Source organism: Pteropus vampyrus, unplaced genomic scaffold (assembly GCF_000151845.1).
Source record: "Pteropus vampyrus isolate Shadow unplaced genomic scaffold, Pvam_2.0 Scaffold151, whole genome shotgun sequence".
NCBI lineage: Eukaryota > Metazoa > Chordata > Mammalia > Chiroptera > Pteropodidae > Pteropus > Pteropus vampyrus.
In genome coordinates, this window is record NW_011888932.1 from 1,386,709 (window position 1) to 1,410,987 (window position 24,279).

At 37.3% G+C, this 24,279-nt stretch overlaps 1 protein-coding gene across 10 annotated transcripts in view; it reads right to left on the reverse strand.

Annotated features, from left to right (window-relative positions):
• Positions 1-18,413, reverse strand: part of DOCK7 (dedicator of cytokinesis 7) — a 173,644-nt gene extending 155,231 nt beyond the window's left edge. For 2 of the 10 annotated variants that reach the window (XM_023536214.1, XM_023536218.1), the window contains exon 1: positions 18,080-18,405. In XM_023536214.1, coding sequence (XP_023391982.1) covers positions 18,080-18,117 — 38 coding nt within the window. In that variant the 5' untranslated portion in view covers positions 18,118-18,405. Of the gene's footprint in view, positions 1-18,079 lie in introns of all 10 variants that reach the window. The other 8 variants (XM_023536213.1, XM_011369542.2, XM_023536215.1 and 5 more) reach the window with 8 other exon arrangements.
• Between the last annotated feature and the right edge of the window lie 5,866 nt (positions 18,414-24,279).

Genomic DNA, 24,279 nt, shown 5'->3' on the forward strand with positions numbered 1-24,279 from the left:
TCATTTGTTGCTTTTAGGTTTATAGCCCACATATGTGATATCATGTGATTTTCAACCTTTTCTGTCTGGCTTATTTTGCTTAGTATGATTATTTCAAGGTCCATCCATGTTGTTGCAAATGGCAGTCTTTCATCTCTTCTTATGGCTAATATTCCATTGTATATATGTATCACAGCTTCTTTAGCCAATCATCTATCATAAGACACTTTGGATGTTTCTAGGTCCTGGCCACCGTGAATAATGCTGCTATGAACATCAGTGTGCAAATATTTTTTCAGATATGAGTTTTCAAGTCTCGGGGTAAATACCCAGTAGAGGGATTGCTTGATCATACAGCAGGTCAATTCTTAGTTTTTTGAGGAAACTCCATACTGTTTTCCATAGTGGTTGTACCAATTTCCAGTCCCACCAGCAGTGTATGAGGGTTCTCATTTCTCCACATCCTCCCCAATATTTGTTATTACTTGTCTTGTTGATTATAGCCATTGTAACAGGTGTGAGATGGTATCTCATTGTGGTTTCGATTTGCATTTCCCTAATAACTAGCGATGTTGAGCATCTCTTCATATATTTCTTGGCCATTTGTATGTCCTCTAGGGAGATAGGGAGAAGTTGTCTGTTCAAGTTCTCTGCCCATTTTTTGATTGGATCATTTGGGTTTTTTGTTGTTATTGAGTCGTATGAGTTCTTTGTGTATTTTGGATATTAGGCCCTTATCAGAGATGTTGCTTGCAAATATATTTTCCCATTTGGATGGTTGTCTCTTTACCTTGTTGACAGTTTCTTTTGCTGAGCAGAAGCTTTTTAGTTTGATGTAGTCCCATTCATTTATTTTTGCTTTTACTTCCTTTGCCTTTGAGGTCAAATTCATGAAATCCTCTTTAAGCCCAAGGTCTGTGAGTTTAGTTCCTATGTTTTCTTCTATGCATTTTATTGAAACAATAAAATGGATTAAGAATATTCAGGTACTTAATCCATTTTGAGTTAATTTTGGTGTATGGTGATAGATAACAGTCTAGTTTCATTCTTTTGCAGGTGGCTTTCCAATTTTGCCAGAACCACTATTAAAGAGGCTTCCCTTTCTCCACTGTATATTTTTGGCATTTTTGTCAAACATTATTTGCCCATATAAATATGGATTTATTTCTGGACTCTTGATTCTGTTCCACTGGTCCGTGTGTCTATTTTTCTGCCAATACCATGCTGTTTTGATTACTGTCACTTCGTAGTATAACTTGAAGTTGAGCAGAATGATGCCTCCAGTCTCATTCTTTTTTCTCAGGATGGCTTTGAAAATTCGGGGTCTTTTGTGATTCCATACAAATCTGATGATTTTTTTTTGTTCCATTTCTTTAAAAAATGCTGATGAGATTTTGATGGGGATTGCATTAAATCTGTATAATGCTTTAGGTAATAAAGTCATTTTAACTATGTTGATTCTTTCAACTCAAGAACACAGAATATCTTTCCATTTCCTTGTATCTTCTTCGATTTCTTTTAATAGAGTCTTATAGTTTTCATCACATAGGTCCTTCATATGTTTCGTTAGATTTATTCTTAGGTATTTTATTTTTTTTGTTGCAATTGCAAAAGGAATTATTTTTTCAATTTCTTTTTCTGACACTTTGTTATTTGAGTATAAGAATGCTATGGATTTTTGAACGTTGATTTTGTATCCAGAGACTTTACTGTATTTGCTTATTGTTTCTAGTAGTGTTCTTGTGGAGTTCTTAGGGTTTTCTATAGAGAGAATCATGTTACCTGCAAATAGTGACAGTTTGACTTCTTCGCTTCCTATCTGGATGCCTTTTATATCTTTCTCTTGCCTGGATCTTTAATGTTATATTGAATGACAGTGGCGATAGTGGACAGCCTTGCCTTGTTCCTGATCATAGAAGGAAGGTTTTTAGTTTTTCACCATTAAGTATAATGTTGGCTGAGGGCTTGTCATATTTGGCCTGTATTATGTCAAGGTTCTTTCCTTCTATACTGATTTTGTTAAGTGTTTTGATCATACAGACGCCTCTTAAAGGGGCCACATCTGCAAGCAGATTTTAACGGTGACGGACCTGCTCACTCTGAGAACCAGTGCCAATTCAGCTGCGCGCAGGGGGTACCAGGGACTTACAGGGAGACATTTTCGGAGTGAGGGCCAAGGTGAGACTTGTTTGGTACAGAAGTGCCCGCAGTATCCATTGTTCCCTGTTGAGCCCTCCCCCGTACCAGTGCACTGGACACAGGGCTGCCATAGTTGTGATGTCATCAAACTGGATGACAGAGGTCACTTGGCCCAGAGGATTCCCTGAAACCCCGCCTCTCTCAACTCGTGGCCCCACCCAAGCCACATCCAGGTGCATCCTCAGCGAGTCAGATGCTCTTTCCTGAGACTCACACTGTTGGAGGCAGCTAACCTCAGTTTCTTGTGTGGCCTTTTCAGGCAACTATAAGCACAGTATCTGTGGATTTCTTGCTGAATCTTAACAGGTGGCCCCAAAGGTTTAGAGGCTTGGGCTAAATTTGACCTGCAGCTGAACCCCTCTCAGGACTGTGCCACTGGACACCTACTTCATAAATCCACACTAATAAGACCGGGAGACTTAAGAGCTTTGCTTCGTACAAAGAAACAGAAACGGAAAGGCAGCCAAAATGGGAAGACAAAGAAGCAGAAACCATATGACAGAAAAGAACAGAGATCCAGATATAATGGAGTCAAGTAATCTAACAGGTACAGAGTTCAAAACACTGGTTATAAGATGCTCAATGAACTTTTGGTAAGTGCAGATAAATTCAGTGAGAACTTCAACAAAGACATAAAAAACATAAAAATGGAAGTAGAAATTATAAAAGGGAACCAGTCTAAAATGAAGAACACATTATCTGAGATGAGAAGTATATTAAATGGAATAAACAAAGTAAATAAAGATCACATGCCCTATCTAGAGGACAGGACGGCCAATCAGTACACTCAATCAGAATGGCAAGAAAAAAGATGCCATGACTATAAAAATAATTTAAGGAGGATATGGGATACTATTAAGGGTCCAAAGATTCTTCTGATGGGTGTAAGTGAAGAAAATCAAGATGTTGAACAGCTGTTTGAAAAAATAATGATGGAAAACTTCCCTAACCTGGTGAAGGAAATGGACATAAAACCCAAGGAAGCTCAGAGAATTCCAAAAATCAGGGATCCAAAGAGGCCCACAGCAAGATGCATCATAATTAAAATGCCAAAGGTTAAATACAAAGAAAGAATATTAAAAGCAGCAAGAGAAAAAAAATAATTACATATAAGGGAACACCTATACTACTGGCAGCTGACTTCTCAAAAGAAACTATGCAGAACAGAAGGGCTTGGCAAAAAATATTCAACAGGATGAAGACCCAGGACATACAACCAAGAGTAATTTATCCAGCAAAGCCATGATTTAGAGCTGATGGACAAAGGGCTTCCCAGACAAAAATAAGCTAAAGGAATTTATCACCACCAAGCCAGAATTATAGGAAATATTGGAGGGACTTCTTTAAGAGGAAAAACAAAGTATCAAAAACAGGAATAAAGAATGGTAACAACTACATTCCTATCAATAGGTACCTCAAATGGAAAAGAATTAAGTGCTCCAACCAAAAGACAGAGTGGCTGAAAAAATAAGAAAACTAGATCCCTACATATGAAAAGGAAGGAGATGGAAAAAGATATTGTTTTGATGAACCTAGAAGATGTTTAAGTCAGATAGAGAAAGATAAACACTATATGATTTCACTTATATGAGGAATTTAAGGAATAAAAGGAACAAACCAATCAAAAACAGACTCACAAATATAGTGGACAATTTGGTGACAGACAGAGGGGAGGAGGGTTTGAGGGGCTGGGAGAAAGGGATGAAGGATTAAAGAAGTACAAATTAGTAGCTGATGGATGGTCACGGGGGTGGGGAGCACAGCACAGGGAATGCAATTAGCATTAATACATAGGCTAGGAGAGAGGGTGCAGTTGGGGGAATCATTTTACAAACTATATAGATGTCTAACCAATGTACTGTATACTTGAAACTAATTAAAATTTAAAAATATATTAAAAAAATAAAATAAAAATAAAAAAATTTTTCATTACAGAAAAAAAAAAAAGGATAACACAGACTGCATAAAGCCCTGCCTGATTATTTCTGTTCTGTTTCACTCAGGTTAGACACTACTCTGTGATTTCAAAGCACTCTGTGTTTATCCATATACATTCAAAGAAATGGAGTTTCTTCTGCGAGGCTAGTTCAGACAGGCTGCAGACTAGCCTGACTGCTTTCTACGGTGGAATAAGAACCTGGCCTTGTTGATGTAAAGTTCAATTTCAACAGTAGGAAAGCCCGGTTTATAAACATTCTCTTTAAAAGAAGCATATAAATTATAAAGTCGGCTTTTCTGGAATAGTAGTGATGCAACCCTCGAATATAAAATTTAGTGGAAAAAATATACAGTATGTATCAAGAATTTGGCTTCTCAGGCCTGGCAAACTCTCACTCTTCATAGGCTCTCCTTTGCAACTTCCTTGAAGAATTAGGGTGGACAGGAAACTGCACTTCTGACTAGAGTGTGCTATACTGCCTCTTATTCTGTATAAATATCTCAAAGCAGGTTAATTTCTGCCATTAAAGAAAATGTATATTCTTTAACTCTGCCTGGTGGCCCTTTTCTATCAAGAACTATCTCATTGTGATAACTGAACAATAGCTTAACCATTTATCAAATTGTTATAAAATCTATTTACCTATGTCCTTGCAAGGAACTAAGCAATTAAAAGACTGGTCTTCATCTTATTACCTTGGCACCCTCTAGCAGAGTGCCCACCACATACCGGGTGCTTTCAAAATGTTTACAAAACTGAAGTGGCAAAATGAGAATAAAGAGATACTCATAGTTCCTCCCCCCAAAAAAGGTAATAAGAATGCTACAATGAAACAACTGATGTGAACTTCCAAAAGGGAAGGAGGGAAAGAGGGAAGGAGGGAAGAAGAGAGAGGGAGAGGAAGGTATAAGAGTGGAGAGAAAAAAGGTAGGTAATAGGAATGAATTTAAAGACTACCTAGTACATGAACTTTCCAAATGCTTTGTAGATTAAACTAATCTACAAGTATGGTTGGTTTCTAACGGATTAGAAAAGGACTATAAAGTATGCCTTTTTTTAATCTATTACTGTCAAAGAAGTAAATGTTTGCTGGGGGGTAAACTTTGAATCCACAGAGGATTTCTAAATGTATAACCTTTTCTCTTAATGCCTAGCTGACATCATCACTATCCCATGTGTTAACTGCTAAGGTAAAAATCTACTACTGGAACTTTTTTAAAACAATTTTTAAACAAGATATATAACATGTTTACTTATCTCGAAGTAGTCTCTAATATGTTTTTAACATATCTGCAAAGGGCTGGCTCCAGAACTATTTTCAAGCTCTGTGATTATATGGATGAAGTTACTATGAGAAGCAAATAGATTTTTTTAATATGGAGAAAAGACAAAGAAAATAACTTGATAAAAGAAGATATCTATAAAAAATAAACAAAAGAAATATGTGCATGCATTAAAAAATTCAAACTTCACAAAAAGGTAAAAACAAAAGACATCACTCTAACACCTCCAATCCCTAGTCCTATTCCCCAAATGTAACCACTTCATATTTTCTTAGGTATTCTTCAAGAAAAGAGGTGTGTATACAGCAGCATATATGTAAGAAATCCTTATTTTTTACTGTCCACACATGACATCACACAATAACATTTTCTTGATACATGACATTATATACTTAACAATATATCTTAGAAATCTTTCCATATCAGTACATAAAAATAAAAATTTCTCTAGCAATATTTATCAGTACTTAAAATGTGCCAGACATTTTGCAAAATGTTACATTTGTTACATCTCTTTCATTTAATCTTCAGAAAAACCCTATGAAGTAGGCACTATATGAGGATATTGAAGTTTCAAGGGGTTAAAGTCATATAACCAATAATAAGGAATAATACCAAAATATGAACTTAAGAGCCTCCACTCTTAACCATTGCTCTCTTTCTTTTTATCGGCTTTAGAGTCCACGACATAGATCAACTGGAATATATTAAGCCAATCTCTGTTGGTAGACATTAAGACCATTTCTAGTTTTTGCAAAGATCACTATTGGAATGTAAGCTCCAAGAAGGCAGATTTTTGTCTAAATCAAAAATTATGAAGAAACTACATCAAAATTCCTTGGAAATGTAGCACTCAAATGCCAATAAAAATTAGATTCCTCTTCCTTTCTCTTCCTTTTCTCATGCCAATGCATGAATACTGAACTAAAATAGGAAAAAAAAAAATGAGTGATTTTTATTTTCTCTTTTTTATTTCTAAATTTTCTATAGCACCTCTATTATTTTATAATCAGAAAAATAGATACTTTTAAATAAACTTCAGAAATAATTTTCCTAAGCTTATGAAAGACAGAGTCAGGGTTTGAATTCAGACCTATAAAGCTCCTAAGGCCTCTTTCCATGAAAGCCAGTTTCCAAAGGTAAATGATTCTAGCTATAGTTCATATTAATGATTTCTCTATTCTTCAAAACCCAGCCTATGAGGTCAGTTAAATATACCCAGTGAAAATGTCTAGTGTATATACTAACATATTAATAGGAACACTATAATGACTACCGCCACTGTTATGATCTATTTCCTTCCTTTCACAGATGGCTAAATGAAACTCCCATCTGAGTCACTGCCTTTGTGTCACTGGTAAATTCTACTGTGTTAAATTCTTTAATTCTTTAGGAATTTAAGTCCAGAGTGGACCACTAAACACTAAAGGCCCAAGAAGATACAAACATAAACAGGTTGATTTGTGAAACCAAAGAACAGAAATAGTCCTTAACATTTAAGACATAGCTCTTTTGGGGGGGAGGATAGAAAGAAACTATCAGATGACTCATGTATCCCATGTGACACTATTTTGGGATAACATTTAAGTTAAAGATTTAGAAATCGCTGTTTTAAAGAGACTTAGATGTTTTCATCACTCTGATCTACAGCATTTCACTATACCTCAATTTCTTCAACTAAAACATGGTGATAATATTGCTTTCTAATTCATGGAACATATTAAATTATAACTATAGAGAAAAAAGAATTTTAAAAATTAGCATTTAAAAAAATTAACACATCTGAAATTGGCAACTACAAAGAAAACTAAGAAGAACCTATAAAGTAAAAAGTTAATCCTTATAAAAAGAAATAAATTTACCTTCAATTCAACTCTATTTCATAAAAATAAAGCCAGAATCTTCTTACAAACATACAAATTATGTCCTGGTATAAAGTGAATACAGTTAATTGTTAAATCCTGTTCGTTCTAACTCAAATACTTCTCAAAACTTTGTCCCCTTCTTCCCTTTCCTACAGTATCTGTCTACAAGCAACAGCATACTTAATGCTGAAAGTCCTCCTTAAAATGGGAAGAAAACAAGGATGTCTGCTCTGACCACTTCTATCCAACACTGTACTGAAGGTTCTAGCCAGTACAATAGGAAAAGGAAGGAAGGAAAGTAAGAAAAGAAATTAAAAGCATTCAGATTGGAAAGGAAGAAATAAAACTATCTTTACTCATAGACAAGATCCTGTATGCAGAAAATCTTAAGGAACCCCTAGGATTTTCTGCATACAGGATCTTGTCTATGAGTAAAAACCCCTAAAAAAGACTACTAGAACTAACAAATGAATTCAGCAAGAATATATTCAGAGAACACATGTTCAACATTCAAAAATCAATTGCATTTCTATTTACTAGCAATGATTTGATTACCCATTCATGATAATATCAAAAACTATAAAATACTTAGAAATAAATTTAACAAAACAAGTACAAGACTTACACACTGGAAATTTTAATTCTGCTGAAAGAAATCAAATAAGATCTAAATAAATAAGGAGACAGTCTGTGTTCGCAGATTTTTCAGATGGCAATTCTCCCCAAACTACAGATTCAACATAATTCCTATCAAAATCCCAAAATGATTTTTACAGAAATTGGCAAAATTTATATTGATATTGATCCTAAAATGTTTATGGAAATGCAAAAAATCCAGACAAAATAGTCAAAATAATTTTGAAAAAAAAATTAAAAGTTGAAGACTTACACTTCAGGTTTCATATTTTACTATAGAATAACAGTAATCAGAACAATGTGGTACTAGAGTGTTAAGGACAGACATACAGATCAATGAAACAGAGTGTCAAGAAATAAACTCCTACATTTATGGTTAACTGATTTTTGACAAACGTACCAAGGCAAATCAGTGAGACAAAGACAGTCTTTTCAGAGTATACAACTAAACATTCTTATGCAAAAAATAAATTTAGTCCCTCATTTCACACCATACACAAAAATTAATGCAAAATGGATCAGAAATCTAAACATAAGAGCTAAAACTATAAAAGCTTATAGAAGAAAACAGAGAAGGAAATCTTCTCAACCATGATAAGCAGTCTTAGATACACTAAAAACATGATCCGTAAAAGAAAAAAAAAATTGATAAATTGGGCTTCATCAAAATTAAAAATGTGCTTCAAAATTCATCATTAAGAAAATGAAAAAACAAACCAGACAGGGGAAAAATATTTGTAAATCATACATCTAATAAAAGACTTGTATCCAGAACATATAAAGAACTCTTACAACTCAAAAACCAGATAAATAATCCAATTTAAAAATAAGCAAATTGTTTGAATAGATATTTCACCAAAGATATATAAATGGCCAATAAACACAAGAAAAACATCACAAATCATTAGGGAAATGCAAATTAAAACCACAATGACATGCCAACTTCACACTCATTTAGATTCTCTATAATCAAAAAGAGGACATTAACAAATGTTAGCAAGAATGTGGATAAATTCGAACCCTTGTACATTGCTGGTGGGAATTTAAAATGGTATAGTTGCTGTAGAACAGTCTGGCAGTTCCTCAAAAAATTAAACATAAAATTACCACCAGATGACCCAGCAGCTCCACTTCTAAGAATATACTCACAAGAATTAAAAACAGGTGTTCAAACAAAAGCTGTATATGACTACTCATAGCAGCACTATTCACAACAGCCAAAAGGTAGAAATAACCTAAATGTTTGTCAGCTAGTGGCTAAACAAAATGTGGTATATACACAAATGAAATATTATTCAGCCACAAAAAAGAGTAAAGTACTGATATATGCAACAACATGGATAAATCACAAAAACATCATGCTAAGTGAAAGAAGCCAAACACAAAAGACTACATATTGTATGACTCTATTTATGTGAAATGTTCAGGAGAGGTAAATCTAGAGAGAAAGAGATAGAAAGTATATTAATGGTTACCTGGAGCTTGGGGTGGGAATAAGGAGTGCCTATAAACTGTCACAAGGGATTGGGGGGAGAGGTGATAGAAATGCTCTAAAACTGGATTGTGGGTGATGCTTTCACAACTCTATAAATTTCCTAAAAATCATTGAATGGTCACTTAAATTAATTTTATGGTCTGTAAATTATTCCTCAATAAAGTTTTTTTGTTGCTTTTTGTTTTTTTTTTAAGAGCCGGGGTTTGGTTGGAACTTCTCTGTGAAGATAAGGGGAAGACATTACTTATTAGTCAGTAAGAATGATGATAACAGGAAAAGGAAGAGAGATTAAGTGGAAATCACTAAGTTTTATACCGTGAGATGCCTTACCACAATCCCTATATCTTTAGCAAAGTTTATGAAAATCATTAAATGGCTGATATAAGTGAAGAAGTTCCATTTTCTGGTGTCACAGGACAAATCAGAAAGACCTCATGATGATGCAGGAGTGCAGATGCAAAAGGAAGCATGGGAAAGCATAAAAAAAAAGTACTACTCCTTGGAAGGGCTGTGAGCTGACATGAAGATCAGAGCTAATAAAGTTAAGGGACCAAATCCAAAGCTGGTATCAGGCTACACTGGTTTTCTTTGTATTTTTGTATTTCACAAGTTATATTTAAATTTTAGTAGGTACCATAGCTGACACTACAGCAATGTATTTAAATTATAATGATGCTGAACAACTTAAAATGTTTAATTGTTAAGACCATTAGTTGTTTTGGTGTGACCACTCTTACCCTCCTTTTGGTTAGAAACGCTTTCTTTTTGGTAAGGAACTCATTCCTTTGAGTTGGGCAAGGCTGACACCATCGCATCTATCCTCCAAACCATACAAAATGGCATGTGACCCAAGACCAGCCAGAGTCCTAGTAATTGGTTCAAGGAAGGGCATGTGACTCAAGCCAGACCAATAATTGAGTTGCTGGATCTTTTCTACCACAACTAAACTGGCAGGATTTGAGCTCCGAGCTGCCTACTCTCATTGTAACCATTCAGTAGAAAATCAACCCAAGACATGAAGATAAAAGGCCTGCTGACATCATCTGTATCTCAGAACCAGATGTACTCAGTTTTGTGAGTCAATACTTTTTTGTGTGCAAATTAATCTGATTTGAGTTTCTATTGCTTGCAACCAAAGTCTCCTCTGTATAAAGCCACTGAAAACTAGTGAGACACCTAGAGTGGTTGCTAAAGGGGTCCAAATGATGCAACCCAGAAGTCAAGGGGAGTTAATTCTGAGAAAACTGAATTGACTAATGGAAAAGAGGATGCAGGACAAAAGCAGGTAAGATAAATTTCTTCTTCTTTCAGACTCCCATCTACCGATCAAAGGAACTGTTCATCCATAAAAAGATACCCTGTGTGGCCCAGCAAGCACATCTGCCAACAATCTCACTCCAGCTCTTTGGGAAGTAGTGTCCAACAAGATAAGACAACACCTTATATTGTTTCTCTTCCTTCTCCACCTCACTTTCCTTTTCTCTTTCGAAGCCCTGAGATTATTCCTTCCCAGATAAAGCCTCAACTCTTAATCTGTGTCTCAGTCTCTTGTTTTCTAGGAACCCAGACCAAAAAACCTATAGTAACCATCAGGCTTAATATTAAGTGAAACACAGAAAGCTTTCCCTTTGAGATCATAAACAAAATGAGGATGCTCAATAGTAATAAATGTTGAATAGAAATTATAATAACCTGTACAGTAAAGCAAAGTAATAACCTACAGAGCAAGGCAAAAAAATAAATCAGTTATAAGGTCTGAAAAGGAAGAAATAAAAATTCATGATTGCTAGATGATATGGTTGCCTAGATAAAAAATACAAATGAATCCACAGATAGATACATTTTTAGAATTAACAAGAGTTTAGCAAGGTATATGGCTAGATACAAAATCATTATATACCTAAGAATAAGTCTAACAAAAGATATGTAAGAACATTACGGAGAAAATTATAAAATTTCATTGTACGATATAAAGAAGACCTAAATAAATAGAGAAGAATCATCATGATCATAGATTGGAAACAATATTATAAGGATGTCATTTTTCCCCAAAATTGATATATAGGTTCAATGCAATCCCTAATTCTAGTAGGACTTAAGGGGGTTTCTAAAATATACATGTAACTTAAAAGGGCTAAGAGCAGCCATGGCACTTTTTAAAAAGATGAGGGGAGTTATTCTACCAAATTCCAAGACTTATTAGAATTAAGATCATTTATAATGGATGAAAAGATGTATAAAGAGACCAATGGAACAAAACAGAGAGCCCAGAACCAGACCCACAAATAAGGACACATAATTTACTAGAGAGGTGACAGGGCAATCAATGGAAAAAGGATAATCCATTCTGAAAAAAATTTAAATTTCACACCATACCCATATCAAGTCCAGGTAGAATATAAGCCTAAATGCAAAGGAGGCAACTGTAAAGTTTATGATAATACAGATGAATATGTTAGTGACCTCTGGGTAATAAAATATTTCTTATACAAGACTCCAAAAGAACATTAAAAAAAAAAAAAAAGACTGATAAATTGCATTAAAACTGAGAATTTAGTTTTGAAAACTAAATTCTATAAAAAGGATTAAAAACAAAACAGCATAGGGAAAGATATTTACAACACATACAACCAATAAATGACTAATACAGTGAATGTATATAAAGTACTCACACAAATCCATAAGAAAAAGAATCCAAAGGGGCGGGGGTGGGGGGGTGTAGAACAGCAAAAGATGTAGCTAGGTAATTCACAAAAGACTATTCAAGTGGTCAAAAGACACAAAACAGCTCAATCTCATTAGTAATCAAGTAAATAAATACAAATTAAAACTTATAATAAGTAAGCATCATGCATCCACCAAACTGGCAAAAAGTTGACAATACCAAGTGATACAACTATGTAAAGCAATATTGTTGTGGGAGTGTAAATTTCTGCAACTATTTTAGACAACAGTTTGGCATTACTTAATAAACTTGATGATAAATAATACTGCTGTGATGAGCGATAAAATACCTAAGACCCAGTAACTCTCCACCTGGGTATACTCTAGAGAAACTAAGGCACACATGTACCAGGATACATGTATAGGAATGTTCATAGGAACATTGTTTCTAATAGTCAAAAAGTGGAAACCCAAATGTGCATCTACTGTATATTTACACAATGAAATAATACAAAAAAAAATGAAAATGAATGAACTTCAACTACTCATAACATCACGAATGAATCTCATAGATACAGATATAATTTTGAGCAAATAAGTCAGAAAAGCATACGAACATATAGTATCATTATATTCAGGTGAATTCAAAAAAAGAAAAAAATATACTGCTAAAAAATGCATTCATAGGTGGTTAAAAAAAAAAAAAGCAAGGAAATGGTTATGCCAAAAGTAAGGATAGTGGATTAGAATAGCCTGAAGAAAACGGTAAGATGTGGAAAAAGAAGGATATACCAAAAAGAAAAAACAGAAGAGTTACAGAGACGCAAATGAGCAGAACATTTGTTGGGGTACAGTGAAAACACAGACTGACAGGTCCAAAATGCAAGCTAGAGAATAAATCAACAAGAGAGGGACCAGATGACAAATGACTTTAAAATGCAAACAGGAGTTTGGATTTAACACCAAAGAAAGCCTCTATATATTCTTGAACAAAAGAATGCCATGATAAAAGCTCTGTTTTAGGGAGATTTCATTTGCAATACATTTGAATCAGGAGAGATTAGATCAGCTATGACCCTGTTGTCATCTAGAAGAGAGGTAATGAAAGATGCTCCAAGGTGGCAGGGTGGCATTCATTCAAACACTATGTGTCCCATTTACACAGACTGTATGCTAAGCACCAAAGATAAAAAGACCTAGGACCAGCTATCAGAGAGCTCTGAAAAGCAGTATAAAATAAGGGGAAAGGGGAGTTGGGGACAACAAGCATGAGAAATTTTTTAAAAACAAACAAGAAGTAACTCATGAAATCAGTGAAGAAAAGAAAAAAGTCAAAGGTTTTCAATTCTCATGAATTCTATAACTCAAGCACATATAAAATACCATGGTAAGCACAGCCATACGGCCCAAGGATTTATGAGAAAAGGAAGAAAGTAGTTGTGACTTTACCACATACAAGTGACAAATATGACTAGAAAAGAAAAAGGAATGATTGGTTGCCATCTAGAAATGCCAGAAGACTCAATGGTTCTTTGTTTTATCATGAGAAGGCATAGTAAGTCTTATGGTATAAGGAAAACATCCATAAAAAGGAATAGATTGAAGATACTAGTAAAGAAAGGGAAAATGTTGAGATCAAGGTTCTGAGGGAGGTGGCAAGGTAGGAGATTCAAAGTATAATAAAATAGGTAAGCTTTAGGAATAAGACACCTTTCAGGCTCACAAGAAAGATGGTTAGATGACATATTGGGACAGAAGTATGCCAAGGATAAATGAAGAATTCATGTTAGATGGTCTTGAACTCTTCGGTAAAAGATGGGGTAAGGAAACAAAGATAATAAATAAATGATTTGGTGTAAACCTCATTTCAAATGAGAAAACATTAATTAATAAAAGATCAACTCTGGCCTGGTCTAGTCTTCTTCTAACACAACTCTGCAACTCCAGAGCAAGAAACAGGTTAGATACTCAGCACTAAGAGTTAGTGAGGTGAATCCAACAAAAGGTCAGAGAAGTATATGTGTCCACAGTGATGAAACAGGCAGCATTGAAGTAGTTGGTACTAACTGGAAAAGATTTACTTTGATCAGGAGTGGGATAATGAATTGAACAAAGTAGATTCAATGAACTGAAAGACTGGAGTCAGAGTTATGAACAGGTTCAAGACTAAAAACAATTGAGGATATAAGTAAGCCTATATCCAGGAAACCGTAGTCATGTAAGATTTTCCTCAGAAATAAAGATCTGATGAAAGCCTTTCATTAAATTCTGCTTCTTGGGTAGAAAAAATGATACCAAATTAACGAAAGACTAAGAAGGCAAGGGTAACTCTCGAGATGCTAACAGAGGCAGTTAGAAAATGTGGAACTACTCCAGAAAATATTTTGCAGAAAGAAAATACAGTCAAATAAAAAGAGCATAGGATCTGAAATCAGAAGACTAGGATTTGAGTCCCAATTTAGACAAATAACCTCATGCTCTGTAGGCCTCAATTCCTCATTTAGATTATGGGAATAGTACATAATATAGGAATAATAATAGCAGCAGCTAACATTATTTTTGAATGGTTATGTTTCAGGCACAGTTCTAAATGTTTTACATGTATTAACTCATTTAATCCTCACATTAACCCCGTAGAGGCTTTTATCCCTATTTTACTGAAGAGGAAACCAAGACAGAGAGGTTAAATCAGCTGCCCAGAATTATATAGCTATTATGTAGTATAGGCAGAATTTCAACTTGTGCAATGTGCCCTGTAGCCTATATTCTTTTTTACTATGTTCTTCTACCTCTCTGGGTTATAAAGATGAGAGTACAGTGTAAAGAATTTTAAGTATACACCAGTGTTCATCATTACTGCTGAATATCAAGTGACAGGACAAAATAATCCAAACAAAATCCTAGATCATTAATTCACAGTCAACATTCCATAAATTGTACATATTATATGCTGGGAGTGATTATAAAGGTTAACAATGCATATGCCTTGTCCTCAAAAAGTAAGAAGATAAGCAGCAGCACCTCTTATGGACAAAATGTACATGCTGCTTTTCTAGGATGAGCTGAGGTAAGTAGTACGGTCAGTGATACAGAATAAAGAGCTTGGAGAAATCACCAAATCGCAGCTTCAAAAAATAAAAGCACTAAATGCAAAGAGTTAGGAAATAACTGAGCCAGAAGAGAAATCAGCATAATTCTTTGTAAAGTAAAGGTTTCTGATAATTATAAGGTTTCAAATAGCAACAGGCTTTTCACAGAGCAACAAATTTCATATGAAATTTGAAAATCATGAAAAGGACTATTGCTTCCAAGAAAAGGTCCTGAGCCACATTATAAATACTGTAATAACAAAAAATATTAATAGTAAAAAGTAATTGATACTCACTGGGCACTTACTATGTAAAAAAGCACCATTCTAAGCACTTTATAGGTATTGATGTATTTAATTCTTACAACTCTTTTAGGTAGCACCTACTACTATCCCTATTTTATAGATAGAGAAAATAAGGCAGAAGAGAAGTTATGTAACTTGCCCAAGTTTACTCAGTGCTAGGATGTCAAATCCAGGTAGTCTGTCTCTACTTCCTCTATACTTCCTCTAGTAGGAAACTAAGAACAGAACAAGAATTTATTCAGAAGTATTATTCAGCCATATTTGGCAACAAGGAGGAAGTACCTTTCATTCACAATGAGCAAATAATAATTCATCATCTATAGCAGTTCTGTCCTTGGTCTTCCCTCCAAATTAAGTGTGCACATTTCTCGGGGACTATCTCATCTACTCCTCTGGCTTCAATTATAATTAACCTGTTGATGACTCCCAAATCTAGATCTCCAGCCCAGTCTCTCTTCTGTAACTTAAACCCACACCAACAACCAGATGAACATTTCTTTTTGATCTCTATGAGCACCTCAAAATCAACATGTCCAAAACTGAATCGTCATCTCTATTCCACTTCATTTCCCACCCTCAAACCCCTTATTTCTCCTATACTCCCTTACCTCAATGATTGCCTCCATCATCCACCTGGTTGCCCAAGTCAGAAACCTAGATGTCATCCCAGACTCACCTCAGTCTTCCTCATCTTTCGTATCAATCACCAATCAGTGCGATATCTACCACCTAAGTATCTGTCCAATAAATGCATCTCTACAAGGCTATATTAGTTTGAATTTTGTGTTGTTTTGCAAAACTATCTTTGTGTGTATATGTGTGTTTTGTCTTGTCCCATCTGAGGACAAACTCCATGAATAGAGAGCAGACATTGTATGTATTTTGTATCTAACTCCCTAATGTGTACTTTCTTGGTCAGCACAATGTTCTCAGAAGTGAACTTTTGGTTCCATTAAAGGGAAATAACTACTAAGCACATGTGTCAAGTAATGTATCTTTAAAAAAAAAATTTTAAAAAGCACTGCCTTCAGAAACAAGATCCAGTTGTTTTACAAAAAAAATAATAATAATTTCCTATTAAGTATAATGACTCCCTCGGATAGCTAGTATAGGTCATGAACTATGCTGAACACTTTACAAAAATTATGCCATTTAATGTTCACAACAAGTTTATGAGTGAGGTACTATTATTATACTCATTTTCCAGATGAAGAAACTAAAACTTAAGAGAGCTTAAACAATTTGGCCAAGGTATCAAGTTAGAAACTAACAATAAGGATCTGAATTCACGTCACAGTCTGACACTAGAGCCATGCTCTTAATCACTTATTACTTTGCCTCTTAAGGAGAAAATAAAATGTGTTTTAAAGCTCGAAAGTAAAAAAAAAAAATTAAGCAGGAAGCTTAAATCAAAGAAATGTTGGCTTTCAATTAAAAACGAGCCAAAACAGAGTAACACTATGGAAGTTCAGGAAGTTAAGACAGGACTTGTTTGGTAGGTCCAAAAATCTTTTTAAAATATTAGCAAACTAAAAAGATCCAGAGCTACAGATATATAATTGTTAAAAGATACATTTGAATGTTTCTTTCTTTTACTGGGACATCATAATTCACAGAAATATGGCCTTATTGAAACCGAAAAGTGTAGTGTCTTGTACAGTAGTATGTTTCACAAAGAAATATTAGACTCTTCCGCTGTAATTCAATTTTAATTGTGAGGGGCAGAAAGGTGGCAACCAACCCACCACATATAGATAAAAGGTTGGGAAACCTTAACCTTGATCGCTTCATTACTTCCAGACTCCTAAAACAGGAGTCAAAGGGCCAGTGTGTAAAGAACACTGCCTATCATCCATCTTCCTCTGGTGCTGAGAAACACAGGCGGCGCACATTGAAATTCACATGGTATTAATTAACATCAAGCGTCAACCTGAAATTCTTCAAACAGTCCGTAGCTGCACACGGAAGGTGCAGAGCACAAGCTCTCAACTTTTAATTTTGGCCACACGTTTTAAATTCTGAGTGCACGAGCCCACTTTGAATTGTGCCCCTGGGTGCAAAGTGGGTTCCTGTCATTTCTCAGGAAGGGAAAGAGACGTGTAGAAGGGGCGGCCTCCCACCCGCCAGGAGCCCGCCGCGCGCCGCTCCTTTTGTTGGGGTGGAGAGGAGGGCGGACCCCCGCACCCTCCCGGGGGCAAACCAAGAGTGGGCGGGGAGAGGGAGGGGGCGAAGCGCCGCGATTCCCCCGGCGCCGGGGGTGGGGACACAAAGAATTTAGGAAGCGCAGATCAGCCGGCCAGTGAGCTCCCCCACCCGCCCTTCAATAAGCAGCCGTGAAAATGCAGGCCCGCGCTGCCAGGGAACCGGCGGAGGTGGGCGTCCGGGATCTCCAGGACCCCAGCGAGGCTTGGCTGCTGGCGCGGGCTGAGGGTCGGGGTCGGAGGGTGGCGCGAGGCCTCGGCGGCGGCGGCTGCAGCACCCGCGAGCCCCTCCGGCCCGCCGCGGGCCAGGCCGCGGGATCGCGTCGCCCGCGTCGCCACACCCACCCGCCTCCTAGGCCGGGCCCGGGAGGACCCCCCGGCTCTTGCTCTGGTTGCGGCGGCGCGCCCCACGCCCGGGATTTACCTGCTGATCTTCTGGGCAAAGGCGCGGCGCTCGGCCATGGCTGCTGAGGAGGCGGCCGCAGCGGTCTGGGCGCGGGCCGGCGGGAGCGTGCCTCCTCGCTCGCGCTCCCTCCCTCGCGGCCTCTGCCAGTCCCAGCTCCGGACTCGGGAGGCAGGGGCTGGCGGCCGGAGCCGGGAACGAGCCCTGCCGTAATGCTCCTGAGAGGCGCGCAGCAAGAAACCGCTCCTCCCCCAGCGCGTCAGTCCCCGCAGAAGCACCGGCTCCGGGACGCCGTTACGGCGGGCGGGAGCCGAGGGGAGGAATGGGGTGTGGAGGGACCGAGACGACAGCCCCGGCCGCCTTGCTGTCGCGAGGCCCGCACGACCGACAGGTCGCGGAAGCCTGAGAGGGAAGCTGGAATGGAAAATAAGATAACCCTACGCGGCGGGGGGGGTTTCCCGAAAAGGGAGGGAAGAAAATGGAAGATGGGCTTTGCCGCTCAGGATGGCTTGGTTCGTGTTTCTGCAGCGCCCATCTCCGAGCAGTTGAAAGCACTTTCTGTTCTTTTTCCACCATGTGAATGGGATCTGACTAGAGAAGGAGTGTTTTTGTTTTTTAAAGATAAAGCCAGAAAGTACCTTTCTCCTACAGAAGTAACAGTAATAACAGTTGACTTGTGCTTATTCGGGCACTACATTAAAGTTTTACACGCGTGATATTACTTAAAATTTACAACAGCTCTTTGAAGTAAGTCGTTATCACCACTTCAGAGAGAAGGAATTTGGTTCAGAGAAGCTAAGCGACCAACCCAGGCCACACAGATGGTAACCTCTTCAACTGACTTTCAAACCCTAGAGCAGAGCCCAGGCCTTTTAATTGAGGGCAAGTGTTTCTGCGTTAGTAATACTCTCCCTGCGTCTTTTACAGCCCCCTTTTGAATCTCATTTTCCATTTATATTATGTTGAAAGAGATGAGCTGTAAAGTACTTTACCATTTTGATATTCTATTAAATAATCTCTGTGTTTACCACTTAAACCGATCTTTCTTATTAAACAGGGACTAGCAGAAATCATGTTTTATTATGTTGTAGTCCCATAGTGTGTAGATTATTTGGCTCTTCATGCACATTTGCTGATTACTGAAGTTACAGTGAAAATAAGGAAAATATCTTGTTCTCTCGTAGCACCTTTCCTCTTAAGTATTGGAAAATGTTAGTGTATATTCATTATTATTATTTTCTTACTGTGTCCTTGTGAAGTACATTGGATACTCGTTTTCCTCTCTTTTACAGTTGGAAAATCTGTAGCATGCAGCCATTAGATTATGTGCCCAGAGTCACACACTGAGTCAGAGGTGAAAGCCTCAATTAGTCAGATCCATAACTTCCTGTCTAGTGCTCCAACCACTATGGAAGACTTCATTTATGAATTTTATATAATACTGCTCATTCCAGTAAAGATAGTCTATTCAAAGAGGATATATATGTAGCTTCTACCTAAGTGTAGCACTCACCTAGGTGTTCTAGTGTATACAAAGGTTAACTAGACTCAGTCCTGCCCTCAGGAAGTTTGATTCCATTGGGAAAGATGAAACAGCTACTCAACTAGATTAAGTCAAGGCTGACTCTGTATCCTGGCTTTTAAGATCCTCTGTGATAGGAACCCAATCCTATTCTGACACTTAACTGTGTGACCTTGGGCAAATTACTTAACCTCAACTCTAAAATGGAAATAATTGTACCTACTTGAAATAGTATAGTGAAGATTCATTGAGTTAATTTATGTAAAGTTCTTAGAACAGGGCCTGGCATATGGTAAGTACTATATGTACTAGCTGCTGTTATTATCATCACTTTTATTCTCATTATTCATCCTACACTTAAGCTTGTCTTGGGTGCTTGATAATCCGAGAATCAGTTGTCTACTCTCAAGCTTCCAGCCGTATGTCGTAGGCCTTTATCTCTGCTCTCCAAACATCTTTTAACTACTCTATTAGAGAACTGACCACATTCTGTTTTGAATAGTTCTTTGTATACATGACTCACTAGTTGCCAAAGTGTCTGGAAGGACATTGCATGCACTGTGCAGCTTGCTGGGAACACTTAGAGCAGGAAGAGGACTTGCAGGACAAAATTGTAAGCAGGGTACACCGAGGCTGGGGAATACTCCAAGAAAGAATAGTGGCCCCCACCTCTGAGGAGAAGCTGGCAGTCACAGGCAAATCCAGTGTGGGCAGATATCCATGTCCCACTGGGGTCCAACCTCAGGGAGATATGTGGAGCTCAACAAAGAGACTGAGAGTGGAATTGCTTTGGCTGACTAGTAGCCATGCTTCCCACATATACCCTGCGTGCGTGCGCGCACACACACACGTCTCAATCTGCCATACTTCTCTAGAGCTGGCATCTCCCTCCTAGTTTCAAGGATGAGTGTATGGCCTAGGCCTGAGTGAGTAGAGCAGCACATTCCCCTGATTTCTGTGACTAGAGCTAGACATGTGAATCAAGCCAAGACCATTGGGCCCAATCAGAACTAAAAATTACATTTGTGATACCAGGAAGTGGGGGGCTCCTCGATTCAAAAAAGGTCTGCCTGAGAGAAGCCAAACAGAGAGAAGAGCAAAAAATGAAAATGAGGACGTTGTTAATGTTAAAAGGAGATGAACTTATAACTACCTGAGCCTTGGACTTTGCAATTACATGAACTAATGTGCTGAGAATTTGTTTTTGGTTTGTGGATAACTTTTTCTGGCTTTATTAAAATATAATAGACAATTAGTTGCTCATATTTACATTGTACAATTCAATGAGTTTTTTTTTCAATTATAGTTGACATACAATAATATGTTAGTTTCAATTGTACAGCATAATGATTAGAGATCTATATAACTCACGAAGTGATCACCCCACTAAATCTAGTACCCCTCTTCCCCATTACATATTTATTACATTATTAACTATTTTCCTTATGCTACACTTTATATCCACATGTCTATTTTGTAACTATCCATTTGTACTTCTTAATCCCTTTGCCCTTTTTCGTTGTCCTCCCCCCATCTAGTAGCCTTCAAAATATTCTCTGCATCTATGAATTTATTTCTGTTTTTGTTGTTTATTTTCTTTAGATTACACATGTACGTGAAATCATGCGATATTTGTCTATCTCACTTATTTCATTCAGCACAATATCCTCTAGGTCCAGCAAGGCAATATCTTTTTCCATCCCCTTCCTTTTAGTCTGTGTGTGTCTTTTAAGTGAGTCTCTTGTAGGCAGCATATGTAGGGGTCTTGTTTTCTTATCCATTCAACCACTTTATCTTTTGATTGGAGCACTTAATTCTTTTCCATTTGAGGTATTGTTAACAGGAATAGTTATTACCATTCTTTATTCATGTTTTTGATACATGTTCTTGCTTCTTAAAGAAGTCTCTCCAACATTTCCTGTAATCCTGGGTTGGTGGTGATAAATCCCTTTACCTTATTTTTTCTGGGAAGCTCTTCGTCTATCCTTCGACTCCAAATAATAGCTTTGCTGGATAAAGTATTTTTGGTGATAGATCCTGGGTTTTCATCACTTTGAATATTTTGCGCCAAGCCCTTCTGTACTATAAAGTTGCTTTTGAAAAATCAGCTGCCAGTCTTATGGGTGCTCCCTTGTAGGTAACTAACTGCTTTTCTCTTACTGCTTTTAGGATTCTCTTTGTATTTAACCTTTGGCATTTTAATTATGATGTGTCTTGGTGTGGGCCTCATGGTTTGTGGATTTTGCTTAAGCTAATTTGAGTTGGGTTTTCTGTCATTAACAACTGAAAAAATTTTACCTGATACAGGCCTTCATTTAGTCAACCAATACTACTGTGCCCTGGTGGTATAAGAATAATAAATACTATTTGTGGCTTCCAATAGTTTAGAGTCTGGTTGAAAAGGTAAGCAAGTAAAAAGTATGTTAAGTACTAACAGGAAGAATTCAGAACACTACATTTAAGTTCTAGATAGCAGCAATTCTCAGCATCAGTTGAGGACTAGGTTACCACCGGGATGTTCATTTGATATAAGATGGTGAAAATTAGATGGAGTTTAACTCGATGTTTAACCTTGTTAAAACTTGGTGGAAAGACTGGTTGAAACTCTAGAGCATCAATGGCCCAGCCATTGACTGGGATTCAGGACCCAGGTCTCCCACCGATGGGAAGATACTGGCAAAGAAACTACTTACTAAGGGCCAGGACCAATTTAGCAGAGTAGCCTCGAAACTGTGAGTTTTAGGTAAAAAAGCCTCAGGATAGTTTTATCATTAGATGTACACAGCATTCTAAAGTCCATCAAGCAGAAGACTTAGGGGAAAAACAAGAGGGAGTCATATTTGTTTCACATTCTAACCTTTATCGAGTTCAACTTTCCCACTTTAATATAGCACTAAGGAGGGTAGTGGTTGTGGCAAAGTCAAGATTCTAAGGCCACAGTACAAAGGGACAAAGTTTTTGTGTCCTGATGGATACAATTCTGGCTTTGGAAGCAGAATGGGTTCTCTTTGTGGATTATTTCAGGGTTAGTGAGTGGTTCCTTTTATCAAGCTTGGGCTTTTATAGAGCACCACTGGATTCATGCAATAAGATTGACATGGGGCTCGCTCCACTAGAAGACTCTAGGAAAGCCAAATGAGTGTGGCCCAGAGGAAAGGAGGACTGAGGCATGGCAGTTGGGCTTACCTCAATCTCAAGCTGAAATCTTGGAGTTGGGCACAAAGTCCAAGCTAGAGATGCTTTTGTCTGCCTTGTCCTCTATCATTCACTTTCTTAATACCTAGGAAATGTGATTTTTTTTTGCAAAGGACAACTCAGGGATCCTAAACCTGCCCACACTTCACAACTAATAGCACCTGTGTTTATTCTGTTATATTGCTTACTATACTATTCAGTTATTGCCTATTAATCTGGGTAAACCCTTAGACTTAATCTCTTGTTCACCATTGTATTTCCAGCATCTAATACACTGCCTGATGCATTATCATCACTTAGTAAATGTTTTTGAGTGAATAAATACCATGGACTAAAATAAGATCTTGCCTTTTTTATGTTTCCCCAAAAGCAGAGCTTGAGACAAGGACTTGGAAGCAGGTAGATCTTATGAAGCTAGAATGAGAGAGTAGAGAGAATAGAACAGAGGAGAGTAAGTCAGTAAAGAGTGCATCATTGAGGCATTATCACTATGGGCAACGAGGCTCAATCCTGCCTGCAACCCTCTGGAGTATGCACCTCAGAATTGTCTCTCTGAGGTAGAATATTTAGCTAATAATTTCTAAACTCCTTGGTTGTAGGCCAACCCTGGGGACATTAACTATCCTAATACTCCATGCTGCAAAAAGCTGAGAGACATAGTAGTTACTTAAGGTAGAAAGCCATCATGTACATAAGTCCACCATAGCTGTAGCTAAAATCAGAGATGAGCTGTGAGGAAGAAATATGGAACACCAATAGAATCTATTACAGACCCACTCCCCAACCCCCGCAAAAGTGATTCAGAGACCACAATTGCAGTTCTACCAGAATAAAGTGTATTTATCCCCTCATGGTTCTGCTGCTTTACAGAGCTGAGCCTTCCCAGCTCTGTAAAGGCTGGGCTACTTTCCAAAAGGCCGGGCTGCTCCAATCAAAATAGCCTATCCTGTAATGCAGGCTCAGAGCCCACTTAAAAAACAGACCCGTAATATGTTTTTTCTGAATGAGTTGTAGTTCATGGTAGCCATATTTGGTGAGGGAAAATTCTTTTACAAGAATTCTAGCTAACAAATGCAGAAATGCTGCAGCCTTTGGTGAAATAATCTAGACCTGTACTGTTCAATTCAGTAATACCACATGTGACCATATAAATTTAAATTAAATACAGTTTAAAATTTATTTTTCAGTTCTATAACCACATGTGAATATAGGCTACCATATTGGGCAGTGTACAGATAGAACATTTCCACCATCATAGACAGTTCTATTGGACAGCACATATCCAAAGATTATAGTTGATAAAATCATTAATAAGATCCTGTTGGGAATTTTATGTGATTGTTTCAGACTAATGAGAATGGAACCCACGGATCGATCTTAGCATCAGAAATAAGTCAACTAGTTACTATGTTTCTCTTGTGATGCGAAGAGATGTTTAGGTTATATATAGTACCACCTATGAAATATTCCTGCTAGAAATTTGAACTAAATTTGATCAAGCCTC